Below are 14,250 nucleotides of genomic sequence, written 5' to 3'. Positions count from 1 at the left end.
TTTGGTTTTGTCTCTTTAAAGGATGGAAGAGACTTGAACTTTTTTTTATAGGAATCAAAACTCCTTAATGGAATGAGGTTCTAAAGAAGATTGGAGTGCACGGGTCAAGGGCAAAGGTATTGACAGTAAAGGAAATATTTCAAATGATTGGTAGGCAAAGTACCATAAGAATTGAAAGGAAAGGGGGATTATTCCTTGGGAGTGGTGAGTCCAGCTTCACAGAAGAAGTGAGATTTGAGTTTTGAATATTTGACTTTGAAGCCTGGGTAAGATTTTGATAGGAAAAAGGAAGAGTGCATTCTAGGAAAGGAAAATTGTATGAGAGTAAAGGTGCAAAAGCTTAAGGTGTGCTCAGAAGAAGGTGTGTGGATCAGTTTTATTGAAGTAGCAGTTTGTAAATGGTCATAAGGAGATAAAATTGGCAGGATATGTTATGGTTATATCATTGATTTTCAGGCTAAGTAATTTGAGTTTTATCTTATAGGAAGTGGGAAGTGATTGAAAATGATTGACCAGAGAGTCGACATTTTGAGAATACCCTTTCAGGAGAATTGATTGAAAACAGGAGAAATTGTTGACAGGGCAGTCAGGCAGCTGCTGCAGTGGTTCAAGTATGAGGTAATAAGAGTCTGAGCTAAGGTGAGGGCAGCAAAGATGCAACAAAAGGGATTGATCCATTCTATTTTTTTTTAAGGTTTTATTTATTTATTCATGAGAGACACAGAGAGAGGCAGAGACACAGGCAGAGGGAGAAGCAGGCTCCACGCAGGGAGCCCGATGTGGGACTCGATCTCGGGACCCCAGGATCACACCCCGGGCTGAAGGCGGCGCTAAACCGCTGAGCCACCCAGGCATCCAAGAATGGATCCATTCTAAAGCCAATCATTTGATAAGAAAAAGCACAGTTTGAGGGTGACTGATGCATAGAGGGCTCAGGATGGTGAGGGTCAAAGAAAGGTTAACATAACTCTAAAATTCTAAGAAGTATGATGATAATAGTCATAGGGAAATCATGAGAGAGAGATTCTAAGAAACCTTTTTTGAGACTTGACATACAGTGATTTTAATGTTTAACATAGATGATTTATTTTAGGTGAATTTAATAATTTGATGCTTTTGTTAAGGTTAACGAAACCAGATATTATTGCCAGGTATTATTTTCTGACTTCCACTAGAAAGCAGGAATTACATTTCAAATGGACAATCATTTGCCAAACCTTGTCAATCTCAATGAAGATCCTCAGCTGTCAGAGATGCTATTATATATGATAAAAGAAGGAACGACAACAGTCGGAAAGTATAAACCAAACTCAAGCCATGATATTCAGTTATCTGGAGTGCTGATTGCTGATGATCATTGGTATGTTATTCTAAAAATAAAAAGGCTTCTGTTCATTTTTTAGTAGGTTTCTGTATCTTGATATGTATTTTTTCCTTCACGTGAGGCATTCATTTATACTGATTCTTTGCTATAATTCTTCAAATGCATCTTTAGCCAGGAAAAAGATGTTTTGAGTGTTTTATAAGGAAAATAGATTAATTGCTCTCAATATGAGTTACAATGTAACGCTATTTCTCTTTTGGTGTATGTGATCTGTTGGTTGAGGGATCATTTCTTTTTTTGGAATTGTAGTCATTGGCATGAAATTAAACTTCTGTCCATCTTATATGACAGGATTTTTGGTTAGATTGACAAATTTAAAATTTTTTGTATCATTTGACTTTTGTTCATGTGAATTGAATACATATTGTTGGGAGGATAGTATATGCAGATTGTTTTGGCTCCATGTTGTGTTTTCAAGATTCATTCATTCTGATGTTCTTTTATTTTTACTGCTGTGAAGTATCTTATTGTGTGCATTTATCTACCTTTTATATTATTACAATCTGTCTCTTGTTGGTAGACATTTGGATTGCTTATGATTTTTTGCTACCACAATATTACTATGTATATTCTTATACATGTCTCTTGGTATAAATGTGAAGAGTTTCTCTAGAGTGAGCTTCCCAGATGATTAACTGAGATATGAGCACTTAAAGGGTAGCCAGTAGAAACCTTGGAGGCCTGACCTACCAGACTAGTCCTGTGTCACTGTGAGCAGCCTTACTATTTACCCCAATCTGCTATATAAACATGGTTTTCTAATTATGCTATAAAAATAAGAATTTTTAAGGTTTGGGAAACACTCTTAAATTATGTATAAAAATACCTAAGCTATTAAGTGGTAGGGTGTGTTCTTATTCAGCTTCACTAGGTAATTTCAAATTGTTTTCCAAAATGATTATCAGTTTTTACTTCTGTTGGCATTAAGGTACCCTATTACTCCACATCCTTGTCAACACTTGGTATGTCAGACTTTAATTTATGCCAATCAAGTAGACATGATATAGTATCTCATTGTAGATTCATTTTGCATTTCTTTGACTAATAATCTATGTATTTATTGGTTATTTTATTTTGTTATTTATTTATTTATTTTTTTGAATATTTATTTATTTATTTATGATAGAGAGAGAGAGAGAGAGAGAGAGGGAGAGAGGCAGAGACACAGGCAGAGGGAGAAGCAGGTTCCAAGCCGGGAGCCTGATGTGGGACTTGATCCCGGGACTCCAGGATCACACCCCGGGCCAAAGGCAGGCGCTAAACCGCTGAGCCACCCAGGGATCCCCTATTGGTTATTTTAGTTTGCTCTTCGTGATTTGCCTGTTTATGTTTTTTGTCCATGTTTTAGTTGGATTGTTGTTTTTTTTCTTAATAATTTTTAAGAGTTCTTTATATATTCTGATTGCCAAATCTTTGTTTTATGTGTTGCAAGTATCTTTTTTTCAGTATGTGGCTTATCTTTTCTCTGTTTTGGTGCCTTTATGATGGATCAAGGCTCTTTGTTTTATTGTAGCACAATGTTTTTTCCTTGAGTTTATGTCATTTTATTTTGTTTTTGGGGGGAGGGTTGGTATTTTTTTAAGTAGTTATAATTAAAATACATACAATGAAAATTCTTCCCACCACTGATGGATGGAATTGCTACAGAGGCCAGGCTTTTTTCACCAGAACTACAAAAAGTAGTTGGAGGAAAATAAAAGAATTTCAAGTTATTTTTGTCACAAATTGATGTGAATCTTAACACCAAAGGAATAACCTAAGCAGGATTATCTTGTATTGTCTTTTTCTTTTTTGTCTGTCTTATAATTTAACAATGTACTTCTTATCTTAACAGTACTATAAAAAATTTTGATGGGATAGTGAGTATCATCCCAATTGGAGAAGCAAAGACATATATAAATGGAAAACATATTTTGGAATCCACAGTATTACATCATGTAAGTTAGCCTGTGCTAAAATTTAACAAATTATTTGACTCTGGACAAGTTGTTTAATTTACGTGAGTCCCAGTTTTCTCTTCTGTAAGGTAAGGTAGTGAACTAAATTAAGAACTTTCCAGTTCTAAAATTCTCTTTTCTATTTCATTAATTGCCTTTGCTTGTGCAAAAAGTTGTATCACTATAAACTAGTACCTGAAGAGCTGACCACTGACAGCACCATTATGTGTCCAGTAAAGAGCAGAAATAAGCCCTGATTATTTGCTATGTGACCTTTGAAAAAGTTATTTAATTAGGGTGATTATATATCACCGAAGTTAGGATACTTTTGAGAGCATTTTTAATAATACATCGGGAGAAGGGCTCCTGGCTGGCTCAGTTGGAAGAGCATGTCACTCTTGATCTTGGGATCCTGAGTTCCAGCCTCACATTGAGTGTAGAGATTACTTAAATAAATAAAACTTAAAAAAAAAATTGCATCAGGGGAACAGGCATAAACCAGTCTGTCGCAGGCAAACCAAGATAGTTGGTCACTTCATATATATCCTACCTTTCAGGGGCAGGAGAGGATTAAATGAAATACTTAGTCTATAGTTCTTAAAACAATGTCTGCAAATTGTAAGCTCAGTGAATGCTAATTATGATTATTAAGTTCTGTGCTCTTCAGCTCTCTCATTCCTAATATTGAGATAATAGTAGTATCTCACTGAGTTGTTGTGAGACATAAATGAGATCACATATATGAAAGGTATTTAACACAGTGATTGGCCTATAGAAAGTAACAAATGTTAGTTGCTATGATTTTTATGTTTATTATTACTAATCTTAGACTGTATGGAATTGCTGAACTTAATTATTTGTCCCATGTTAAGTTTTTGATTCAGACTCACCTCAAGCAAGTAAATTTTTTGTGTGCTTTAGGGTGATCGGGTGATTCTTGGTGGAGATCATTATTTTAGATTTAATCATCCTGTAGAAGTCCAGAAAGGAAAAAGACCATCTGGTGGAGATACTCTTACAAACGAGGGTCCAAAAGACTTTGAATTTGCAAAAAATGAGTTGCTTATGGCACAGAGATCGCAGTAAGTATTCCTAGTGATATCAAGTAGAATATGAGAGAGGTCTACAGGAGAGAGTTAATCATATTGTGCTAGCCTCCAGACATTTATTGAGCAAATATTATATGTATCTGTCACTATACTAGGAAATACAAAGAATAACTGAAATTTAGCGACTGTACTGGAGGAATTTATCATCTCATGGGGCTGATAGATAGTTGTGACAGAGTGCCATGACAGAGTCCTGCGCTGTGTGTGGTTTGTTGTTGGGGGGTGACTCCTAGTCCCAACCAGGAACCAGCAAAGTTTCTAGGGGATGAGAAGACATTCCCTGGAATGGAGTCCCAAGAGACCATTAGAAGTTAGCCAGAGTTTGAACAGGTGGAGTGTAACTTTTTTGTTTTCTTTGCCCTGTTTTTAGCTCGTGCAGTATTGTAGGATTTCCAATTTAAGCAGTATCCTTGTAAACTAATTGGTAAAGTACACATAAATAAAATACTAAAGAGTTAGGACTTTATCTTAAAGATTTGTAGTCATTAAAGAGTTTTAAGTAGAGAAGAGATAGACATGATCAAAATCACATTTTTAGAGCTCACTGCGATCCAAGTTTGGAGAATGGATTAGAGGCAGAGCAAATAGAGCTTGCAAATACAGTTCAGAGATTGTTGAAGTAAGAGAAGTACAGTGTGGTTGGTTGGGTGGGAGACAGTATGGAGAGAGTATTAAGGAGAAAGAATCAACTATGCTTGATGGCTAAAGAGGATGAAGGGTGGAGGAATCAGAATGACTAGTATGGACTAGGCTAATCCCACTTTTCTTCTAAAAAGTCTAAGCTTGCTTTTGCTCTTTTTTTTAAAAAAATGTATATAGAACATAAAATTAACTATTTTAACCATGTTAAAATATACATTTCAGTGGCATTAAGTGTATTGACAGTATGTACAATCATCAAACTATCCATCTCCAAAACTTTTTTCATCATCCCAAACTGAAACTCTGTCCCCATTAAACTGGGACTCTCCATTTTCCCCCCCTCGCCCCCTCAGCACACTGCCCCCCTCCACCTCCAGACCCTGGTCATGACTAGCCTTCTTTCTTTTGATATTCTTTTTCAGTAAAATTGGGAATGGAAATTTCCATACAGTATAGTTGCTAAAGCATTGATTTTATTGATAAGAAAGAAGCTTTTAGTTTTTTTTACCCCTTGATGCTTTTTTCCCTTACATATTGAAAAATGACAAAGCTAATTTAATGTTTTGACTTACCAAAATGTCAAATTATTATAGATGGCTGAAAATACATAATCTGTTTTATCAGCATTCATATCATTTTTAGTTATTTCAATGTTTTTCTTAATCTGTGACCTAAACGTGAGTTAAAAGTTATTGATATATGAAGTTCAATTTTTGCTCTAACCATTGTTAAGCATAAAATACCCTTATTTTGAGGCACCTGGGTGGCTCAGTCAGCTAAACATCCAGCTCTTGATTTCAACTAAGACTGAGCCTTGTGTTGGGCTCTATGCTAAGTTGGAATCTGCTTGACATTCTCTCTTGCTCTCTCCTTCAGCCCCTCCCCTGCAATGTGTACGCCCATGTGCGCACACATGTGCTCTTGCCCTTCAAAAAAAATCCTTATTTTGTATTTTCTGTAATGTTGACTATAATGTTTACTATCCTGTTCACTATGACATCATATTTTTATATAACTTATTTTCTTTAAGATTAGAAAAATGTATCTATTTAAATATCAGGCATCTGCTATAGTAACTAAACAAATAAGCAAATTTTCATCCTTTTATATTGTCCTGTTTAAACAAAAGCAATTAAAATTTAAGAACAGGGGATCCCTGGGTGGCGCAGCGGTTTGGCGCCTGCCTTTGGCCCAGGGCGCGATCCTGGAGACCCGGGATCGAATCCCACGTCGGGCTCCCGGTGCATGGAGCCTGCTTCTCCCTCTGCCTGTGTCTCTGCCTCTCTCTCTCTCTCTGTGTGACTATCATAAATAAATAATAAAATAAAATAAAAATTAAAAAAAAATAAAAAAATAAAATTTAAGAACACTGTTGACAGAATGTCAGAAATTAAATTTTGAGTTTTAAATTTTTATTTGATGAAAACATTTTAATATAATTAAGAACTACTGTGGTATATAAAGAATTCTTGACAATGTACCCTGTGAATATTTTGCTGCTTTGTAGACTTGAAGCAGAAATAAAAGAGGCACATTTGAAAGCAAAGGAAGAAATGATGCAAGGAATCCAAATTGCAAAAGAAATGGCTCAGCAAGAGCTTTCTTCTCAAAAAGCTGCATATGAGAGCAAAATAAAAGCCTTGGAAGCAGAACTGGTAAAAGGCAGAATTGGTATTTTCTTTCTCTGCTCATGCACCCCAAGTGATGTATTGGCTGTAAAATTGATTATATCCGTAAAAGGGAACCGGGGCAATATCAAAGATTAGAGAGTCAAAACCAAGTGAGTCTTGGCCTGCTTTAATTTTACTTTGGAAAACAGGTTAGCAGTAGAAAAATGGCTTCTGGAATAAGAAGAAAAAATAGAGAAGCTTCTGTCCTCCACCTACTTGAACCCGTGGTTCTCTCCAGTTTGCTGGTCATCGTGCATTCCCACAACCCATTTTAGAGGAGAGTGCTCTAGAAGGTTTGACTAGTGATGCTTATTTTAAGTTAGACTAGTTAAGCTGAATGTGGTAAAGAAACTACAGGGCAATTTTTCTATTGATGAATCAATTTCTTATACATTGATTAAAGAAATGGACTCTTGTATATTTTTTATATTATTTTTGAAAAAATGTTATGTGTTTTGCCCATTATTTATTATTATTATATTTTAAAGATAGAAGAATCTCAAAGGAAGAAAATGCAGGAAATAAATAATCAAAAGGCTAATGACAAAATTGAGGAATTAGAAAAGACAAAACAGCGACTTGAACAGGAAATCTATGTCAACAAAAAGCGGTTAGAAATGGAGACTTTGGCTGCAAAACAGGTAAATAATTTCATCTTGTAAATAGTTGGCTCTATTCTGAGCAACAGGTGGATTTTTTTTTTTTTTTTTTAAGAACTCACTGACTGAATCTGGGTCTCTTGATGCAAAGGGCTTTTCCTCCTCTTTTTTTTGTTTTTGTTTTTGTTTTGGATCATATTATTTGATTTTATTTATTTTTATTTTATGAGAAGGGCTCTTCTTGCCTAAAAGCTTACAACCTGGTAATGCTCACAGCTCTGCTCACACATCATCACACAAACATTTTGAAAGGGATAGAGTTTTTTATTTCCAGCTGGTTCCATTACAGTTTCCCCTTTTATGCCTCCACAACTATCCTGTGATCAGTCAGGCCAGATAATATAAATGAATGAATTAGTGCTAGGGCACAATGTGTAAAAGGAAGAAAGGCACAGCTCTTATGCTGGGTCATATCCTAATGTCAGAATGAAGCATTATCCATCTATGGCAAGTGTGGTCAGCAGGCTTCTTGCCTGAGTGACTCCTCAGAGAACTCACAGTAGGCGTTCATTACCCCAGTCCTATGAGCTCAGGCACTGAAACTTTTGTCATGTCAGTGAGGGTAGAGACATCCTTCAGGGGCTAACTCACATTAATTAAGGTACAAAGACTAAAGTATAAAACCAGACTGTCAGTATTTTAATATCTTCAATTACCTTTTTATCAACTTTTTTGCTATTCTTTCTCCTTATATTAGCAGTTGTTAAAGTATGGTCTTTAGACCAGCACCATCAGCATTACTGTTAGAAATGCAGTTTTAGGCCTCAGAACTCCTAAATCAGAAACTCTAGGGGTGGGGTCCCGAACTCTTCTAATAAGTCTTGCATGGGATTTTTGACAAATACTAAAGTTTGAGCAGCACTGTTTTCATCTCTGCTTTGATTCCTCATATCTTAACCTCAAAGTTTTATCCTCAAATAGCAATTTTAGTTTTCTTTTTTCCAAGTTTTGTGGTGACAGGGTGGGTAGAAGAAAATATGTTTAGTAACCCCAAAGTTCTGGTAATATATTATGGTGATAATATGTAACTAGTCAATTCTAGGACACAAAGTAGCTGGTGAACCACCTGAGAGAATTTTAGAATTAAAAACAGAGCTGTCTAAATCTTGAAACAGTAATTATTAATGGACTATTATAAGGTCTGTTTGTGGCAAATAAGGTTTTTGTGGTATCTTTTAAATTTAGCTTTATTTAGTCAACAAATATTCTTGAATGTGGGCTCTTTTGAGCAGTTTTTTCTCTTATTTTTTTTCCTCTAAGGAATTTTTTACTTTCTATCAATGGGAAGAACAAGATTAATTTATGTTATCAAAAATTCCTAATAATTTTGTTATGGGGAAAATTTTATAAATTTCTTTTATAGATCACTTTTTTAAAGGCCTTTTATGCTTAGTAAAACATGTATGCTTAATAAAATGTGTATTGTAAATGGGTTTTAATTACCGTGTTAACGTTATCAATTATAATTTCTCTATTTGTATATTTTCATGTACGGGTCTATGTGAATGAATTTCAATTAGGCTTTAGAAGACCACAGTATCCGCCATGCAAGAATTCTAGAAGCTTTAGAAACTGAGAAGCAAAAAATTGCTAAAGAAGTACAAATATTACTGCAAAATCAAAATAATAGAGAGAAAACTTTTTTAAGTGAGTATATGATGATTATAGCAGGCATTTTCTAAAGTTGTGTATGGTATTTCATATTATTATTAAAATACTAGACTTAGTTGCCTTTGTATATTAAAAATTATTCTTGATGTTTCTGACTTTTTTTTGGATCTAAATAAATTTGTATGCATGATTGTTTAGAATATTCAGTTTTTAGAATAGTTACGTAAACAAATAGTAAACAAAATTTCAAGTGTTACTTTAATGTGTAGTATGTTTTCAAAAATGCAATCTCTTATTCTAATTTTTTAGGTCTTACATCTAGATTGAATTAAACATTGGGTACTTCATCTTCTTTTTCATTTGGATGTTATTTTTTGTGTGTACTTCTGTATTGCTGTATAGAATATGGCATATTTTTAATGACTTTTTCTCATGGAAAATTTCAAACAAACTATAAAAGTAGAGATTACTACAATAGACTCTTATATACTTAATCATCCAACTTCAATCTCTAACACGTGTTCAATCTTGTTTTAGCCATACTCAGTCCTCCTGTCTCCCTAGACTGTTGTGATGCAACTCCAAGACATCATATCACTGATCTGTAAATACTTCACTATGTTATCTCTGCATTAGATAAGGACTCTCTTTTCTTTCTCTGTCACTCTGTAAGCATAACCATGATACTGTTATCAAAACTAAAAATGTTAATTTCTTACACTCATCAGATTTCTAGTCTACATTCAGATTTCCTGGATTATTTCATAAATTTTTTTATGTCTTATTTGTTTGAATCAGGTACAAACATGATCCACACATTGTGTTTGGTAGATATGCCTTATAAGTCTTATTTTATTATTATTATTTTTTAAAAAGATTTATCTATTTATTTTTTTAGAGAGAGAGGAAGAGTGCCTGTGTGAGCAGGAGTGTGGGGTGAGGGGAGGGGTAGAGGAAGAGAGAGAATCTCAAGCTGACTCCAAGCAGAGCACAGAGACTGATGTGTGGCTTGATTTCAGGACTCTGAGATCACAACCTGAGCCAAAATCAAGAATCAGAAGCTTAACTGAGGCACCCAGGTGCTCCTAAGTCTCTTTTTTTTTTTCTGTTTATTTTTCATTTTTATTAAGCAGGCTTCATGCTCAAAGTGAGTCTTAAACTCACAACCCCAAGATTAAGAATCACATGCTCTACCTACTGAGCCACCCAGGAGCCCCCATTTTTAAAAAACATTTATTTATTTATTTTAAAAAGAGAAAGCAAGCAGAAGATCATGTGTGAGTGGGAGGAGGGGCAGAGGGAGAGAATCCCTGAGGAGACTCCCTGCTGAACACAGAGCCAGCCCAAAGCGGCAGATCCCATGACTCAGGAGATCACGACCTGAGCCAAAACCCAGAGTAGGATGCTTAATGGACAGAGCCACCCAGGTACCCTTTTTTAAAATCTCTTAATCTGTAAATTTGTTTTTCTTATCTCTCTCTTTCTTCTTGTAATTTGCTTATTGAAGAAACCAGGTTATTTATCCTGTAGTTTCCCACATTCTGGTTCTTGATATTGGATCTCCATGGTGTTGCTTAATGGGTTCCTCTGTCCCTATATTGCTATAAAGTGCTCATTATTTCTTCAGGCCTGTCAGATTCAGATTCAATTTTTTTTTTTTTTTAGGAAGAATACTTGGTAGTACTCTAACTTCTATTTTTAATTAAATCTGAGACTATTAAGGCTTGTTGTATCTGTTGTGAAAGGTAAATAAATACTAAGACATCTTTTTGTTCTTAGAGCTTAAAAACAGGGCCTACCAATGAATACTGGATTTTTTTTTTTTTTTTTTTTTTACCATGTATATAATGAATTTTACCCTTTCAAAAAAAATGTTCTAGGGGCACCTGGGTGGTTCAGTCACTTAAGCATCTGCCTTCGGCTCAGGTCATGATCCCAGGGTCCTGGAATCAAGTCCTGATTTGGGCTCCCTGCTCAGTGGGGAGTCTGTTTCTATTCTCTGTCTTTGCCTGCCACTCTTCCTGCTTGTGCTCTCTCTCTCTCTCTTTGTCAAATAAAATCTTTAAAAAAAAGTTCTAATGGAATATTGGTTATAAGTTTGAGATAGAAAATATTTATGATAAAATCTTAATTTTAAATTAGGCAAATGGAATTGTGGCCTATTGTTTCTCTTTTTTGATGTCCTAAAATATATGTTTGTTTGTTGGCTTGTTTTAATTTTCAGGCAAGATAAAAAAGGATTGTGGTTTTATATAAGTAAGGTTATAGTATGCTTTACCTGATACTTTAAACAAATCAGAAATTGAGAAAAAAATAAATTAGAAAACAATCTTTAAAGCTATTAGAAGACAAAGCACTGTCTTTGGCATTTCCTCTCTTACAAAATCCTTTATCAACTTTCTATATCACCTTCAGTTTTTTTCCGTGTCTTCACAGGTGAAAAAACGTCATTTTCTGTGAAGAGTATTTTATTTCAGTTTTGAGGAAAAGTTACTCAAGTATTGCCCTTAGTTTCTGCAATAAATAGCTAAAACCATTTATTTAAAATCAATATTTTTTTTTCCAGGAGTGGTTCTGCTTAGAGATATGTCAGGGCTCATATATGTATTTTGAATCTTCTCTGTGTGCTTCCTACTAGTTCAGACAAATTGGAGCTCCATGAAACTTTCAATGATGATTCAGGAAGCCAATGCCATCAGCAATAAATTTAAAAAATGTTATGTTTTTGGCAGGTGAGCAACTTATTATAATTAAAATGACTAATTAAATATAACTAGTTTAATGTAACTAATTATAAAGTAACTCTTTGCTTTAAACTAACTGGCCTTTATATGATTGATTTCTAAGTTTAGTTTCTGTAAAGACATGACATCTATATTGCCTGTCTGGGAGAGAATGGTATCAGAATTCCAGTGACAAATTCGGATTCTCCTTTCAGAGCTTACTCTGTAGTAAAAGACTTAAAGCATGAATGTACCGTGCTAAATATACTAAGTATGCATGTAAAAACATATTTTATAAAGAGAATAATCTTAGACATTTTAGGAATTTACTAATCTTCTTTTGAGCTGCAAACTTACTAGTATTACACATTTGGAAAGAGATATACCTAATTAGGATTTTATTTTTAAAATCTTTGCATAAGAAGTTATTTTTAGATAGTATATGCTAGACATGATTTTTTACTGTAATAAAAATGCTTACCAATGGAAAGATTTAATCAGTGGATTGATTTTTTTTTTTTTTATAGAAGTTTCTAATTCAGAAAACTCTTATAAATGGGTATGTATGTTTTAAGATAAGCATTTTTCTTTGGTTTTTCTTTCAGACATGATATATCAGATAAAGGAAGTAGTTCTGACACTTGTGTTCGGGTTCGTAACCTACAACTAGGGATCTCAACTTTCTGGAGTTTGGAAAAGTTTGAATCCAAGCTTGCAGCAATGAAAGAACTTTATGAGGTTTGGAATATTATTAAAATCTCTGTAAATGTTTTGAAATAAAAAAATATACAAGTAACATGTTCTTAGTAGAGAAAATTTGGCTACTAAAGGAAAAGGCAATTTGCATTACTCAAACCAACCAGTATTAACAATTATGTATGTTTATTTTACTTTTGCCTGTAGATGGGGTTTTATTGATTTATTTTAATATAGTTACACCTGTAATAGAGAAATTTAGTGATGAATCTGTTCACATACATTTGTAATTGTGTTTTCAGAATTTTACTTTTTAGCTTAAAGAAAGAAGAAAGTTTATAATGTTTGATTTGTTTAATGGACAAATGAAAATAAACTAGTTAATCTAGAAAATAAAACAAAGGAAAGCAAATGAAGGAATGATGAAAAATAAAAGCAATAATTGATAAATTAGAAATCAAACTGCAGATCTGGCTCTTTAAAAAGATAAACATGTGGGACAGCCCGGGTGGCCCAGCGGTTTAGCGCCTGCCTTCAGCCCAGGGCGTGATCCTGGCGACCCCGGTTCGAGTCCCACGTCAGGCTCCCTGCATGGAGCCTGCTTCTCCCTCTGCCTGTGTCTCTGCCTCTCTCTCTCTCTCTCTCTCTCTCTGTATCTCTCATGAATAAGTAAATAAAATCTTTAAAAAAAAAAAAGATAAACATGATTTTAGGAATGGGCGATGGCATTTATACAAAGATATCAAAAGCATTAAAAATTATTTTACATGTGAAACTTTATGCTAATAAATTTGATAATTTTCTAGAAAAGACTTTCTAGAAAAAGATAAATTATGAAAGTTGACTTAATGGATGAATAACCATGCAATAAATTGAAAAGTTTGTCAACTAGTCTCAAGAAAACAAACAAACAAAAAAAGCTAAAAAGTGCTGGTCCCAATCAGTTTTATGGGGAAGCTCTTTTAAATTGCAGAAAACAAGAGTGCCTTGCTGGCTCCGTCTGTAAAGCATGCGACTCTTGATCTCAGGATCATGAATTCAAGGCCCATGTTGGGTGTAGAGCTTACTTAAATAAAAAAGAGAACAGATAAATATAATTGTGTTTCATTCTGGAACATAGCAAAGGATAGAAAGTGTCACCGTTATGATGCTAGAAAAACTGATTAAAATCAAACCAAATGAAAACCACAAAACCTGAAAAGATGATTCAGAAGGGAATTACAAACCAATCTTCACATGAACATAGCTATAAAAATCCTGAAAAAAATATCAATAAATCAGGGATGCCTGGGTGGTGAAGTTGGTTAAGCATCCAACTCTTGTTTTTGGCTCAAATCCTGATCTCAGGCTTGTGAGATCAAGCGCCAGGTTGGGTTCTACACTCAGTGTAAGTCTGCTTAGGATTCTCTTTCTCTGTCTCTCCCCTCCTCACTGTGCTCGCTCTCTCTCTCTCTCCCCCCAATAAGTACATAAATCTTAAAGAAAAGAAAAGAAAAGAAAAGAAAAGAAAAAAAAATATCAGTGAATCAAACCCAAACATACACTCAAAGAATACCTACACCATGATCAAGTAGGGTTAATTCCAGGAACGCAAGGTATATTATTCATAACAGAAAATCCAAAAAGACTGAAAGAAACTGACGGTGTTTATCTCTAAATGATGGTTTTGTAAGTAGTTACATTTTTGTGTGTTTTTTTTATATGTATTCATGATTTCCAAGTTTCCTACAATGAGTGTGGTTTGCCTGTGTAGTTAGAACAACAAAAAACCATATTGAAGTAATTTGATCATTCTTGCCTTGTCATATACATTAAAATG

The 14,250-nt window shown here is 34.3% G+C and overlaps 1 protein-coding gene across 1 annotated transcript in view; it reads left to right on the top strand.

Annotated features, from left to right (window-relative positions):
• The window catches only part of KIF14 (kinesin family member 14), a 53,587-nt gene that overhangs the window by 18,756 nt on the left and 20,581 nt on the right, over positions 1-14,250 (top strand). Inside the window, exons 15-22 of the mRNA XM_041763621.1 lie at positions 1,176-1,360; positions 3,219-3,321; positions 4,243-4,403; positions 6,580-6,727; positions 7,231-7,383; positions 8,922-9,048; positions 11,651-11,744; positions 12,341-12,473. Of these exons, the coding sequence (XP_041619555.1) occupies positions 1,176-1,360; positions 3,219-3,321; positions 4,243-4,403; positions 6,580-6,727; positions 7,231-7,383; positions 8,922-9,048; positions 11,651-11,744; positions 12,341-12,473 (1,104 nt within the window). The remainder of the gene's footprint in view (positions 1-1,175; positions 1,361-3,218; positions 3,322-4,242; positions 4,404-6,579; positions 6,728-7,230; positions 7,384-8,921; positions 9,049-11,650; positions 11,745-12,340; positions 12,474-14,250) is intronic.

Source organism: Vulpes lagopus, chromosome 1, assembly GCF_018345385.1.
Source record: "Vulpes lagopus strain Blue_001 chromosome 1, ASM1834538v1, whole genome shotgun sequence".
Taxonomy (NCBI): domain Eukaryota; kingdom Metazoa; phylum Chordata; class Mammalia; order Carnivora; family Canidae; genus Vulpes; species Vulpes lagopus.
Note: the sequence above shows the minus strand (reverse complement) of the source record. Positions and strands in the feature narration are given on the sequence as shown.